The sequence below is a fragment of the Aplysia californica genome, unplaced genomic scaffold (genome assembly GCF_000002075.1).
Source record: "Aplysia californica isolate F4 #8 unplaced genomic scaffold, AplCal3.0 scaffold00219, whole genome shotgun sequence".
NCBI classification, from domain to species: domain Eukaryota; kingdom Metazoa; phylum Mollusca; class Gastropoda; order Aplysiida; family Aplysiidae; genus Aplysia; species Aplysia californica.
The window spans coordinates 129,232-131,203 of NW_004797489.1; the positions used below are offsets into that span (position 1 = coordinate 129,232).

The 1,972-nt window shown below is 45.3% G+C and overlaps 1 protein-coding gene across 1 annotated transcript in view; it reads right to left on the reverse strand.

Moving 5' to 3' along the window:
- Positions 1-840: 840 nt before the first annotated feature.
- Positions 841-1,972, reverse strand: part of LOC101852631 (ryncolin-1) — a 5,574-nt gene continuing 4,442 nt past the window's right edge. The window contains exons 5-6 of the mRNA XM_005099608.1: positions 1,839-1,958; positions 841-1,206 (exon numbers count right to left, since the gene is read on the reverse strand). Of these exons, the coding sequence (XP_005099665.1) occupies positions 841-1,206; positions 1,839-1,958 (486 nt within the window). The remainder of the gene's footprint in view (positions 1,207-1,838; positions 1,959-1,972) is intronic.

Here is a 1,972-nt window from a genome sequence, read left to right on the forward strand (position 1 = left end):
CCCCCCCCGCTCCTTGAGCCGTGTTCACAACACCAAAAACTGCTTCATTGCAACATAAATATCCTGTTCACCCCTTTCGGGCCACTCTCATAAGCAGTCACAAATACTGATTATGTAAGCTAATAAGTGAATTGGTAGAGTCTACCCCAAAAAAGTGAGGGGAACTAACTCCTAATAATCTCATGACTACTGTGAGAGCTTGTTTTTTTCCTCGACTCTTTACCTTCCTATCATCAGATCATGACATGATTATGATACCTGCTCCTGGCCGGAAAAGGCTAGACAAAAACAGCCAAACTTAAAACGTATGAGAATACATAAATATAGTATTGTCACCTCTGCTTCTTTGCTTTTTGTTTGTGTATTCATATCTTTGAGAGGGTGCGGTGGCGGAGCGGTTAGTGCGCTCGTCTCGCAAGCGGAAAGTCCTAGTTCGAGCCTCGGTTCGGACACGGATTTTTTCGCCCCCTGCTGCCCACCCAGCAGTAATGGGTATCTGACTTCGAGTTGGGGGAGTGAAGGCGGCGTGGCCACCCTACTGCAATATGCCGAAGGCCCAGGAAGTTGTCTCACTAACAAGACAATCCTTAATGTCTGGGTCGGATGAGGGAACAACTTGATTCACATCTTTAGTTAAATTTAGTGTTAAATTAAGTTTTGCCCAAAGTGGGAATGCACATTTAATGAGACATTTTCCTGATTACGTTTGCCAAGGAACATACAATATGAACTCAGGATTTGTTTTCATTCACAGCCCAGTGGTGCCGTCTCGAGTAAGAATTTTTGTTGAATGCCTCGACAAACAAGTTAGCCTTCGCAACTGCTCGCAGACTAAGAATCTCACTTGTTAGCGTGGCGTCGGATTTTCATGCTGACAAAATCGGCACCCTCATAATTCCCCGTGACACTTGCCCAGACAATCATTTTAGCCCACTCGGTCGAGCGCCAGACGCCGTTGTGGTAGACTTGATGACAACGTACAAACCACCATCCCGTCTTATAGGTTTTCTTGGAGCACCCTCCGCTCTTGTCATTGTCCCACGTGGAAAATACTGCGCCGTTGTGAACCCGGTAGAACTCATCTGTTATGTATGATCCCATGTCTAACCGGAAGTTGTCTTGAAGGGGCGCCACGCGGAAAGGGAGGTAAGGGAAAGTATAGTTTTTGCCTTTGAATAGAAAGTCTATTCGTAGATCTTGGTCACGCTGGGAGGAAAAATACACGTGGTTTAATCAGATTGTATTACTGTAAAAACTCTCTGGTTTAATAGTAAAAACTAACGAAAGATTGAGGGCATTGATTGTACTATCCCCACCTTGAACTTTCAGCAAAGTTTTCTATTAATAAATGAGTGGTAACCTGTACTTAAAGCATTGTTTACGTTCTAACATGGCATGAATGAACAATTTAGAGGCCTGGATAATACTTAAAGACAAAAGAAGCGTGTGAGAGAAGGGCAGTGAGTTGTTTGGTTAAAATTGTACATCTGTGTCTGTCAGTCACCTTTACGTCTTGAAAAAGGTGAGCACACCCAGCAAATCCCATGATGGTTCAGTCTGGACAGTGAGTCTAGTGGTGTGGCAACAAACGAAGACAGCATCTGCTTACAGATGAGCACGAGACAATGAGTAGTAAAAGAAAAGGGGTGGTGAGGCAGGGCTGTAAGTTTCTACAGAGTATGTGGACTGCAGGACCTACTGGTCCATCTAACTTTGGTGTTGTGTCAGAATATTCCTATGCCAGTATTGGATAATGTCCGCTTATGCGTTGAGAGAACACTTAGCTTAGTGTATTTAGTTTGGGACGGGACTACGACGAGTTTCCCGTCTTCACTTACATGTCTGGTGAGGTCAGCCATGTCGTCCAGACCAAGCCAATAGTCGCCGTGCGGGTCACCGAAACCCATCCGGTAGTCAGCCCAGGATCTCTCAAAGTCCACACGTCCATTCACTCGTCTCTGTCGGTGGGGGG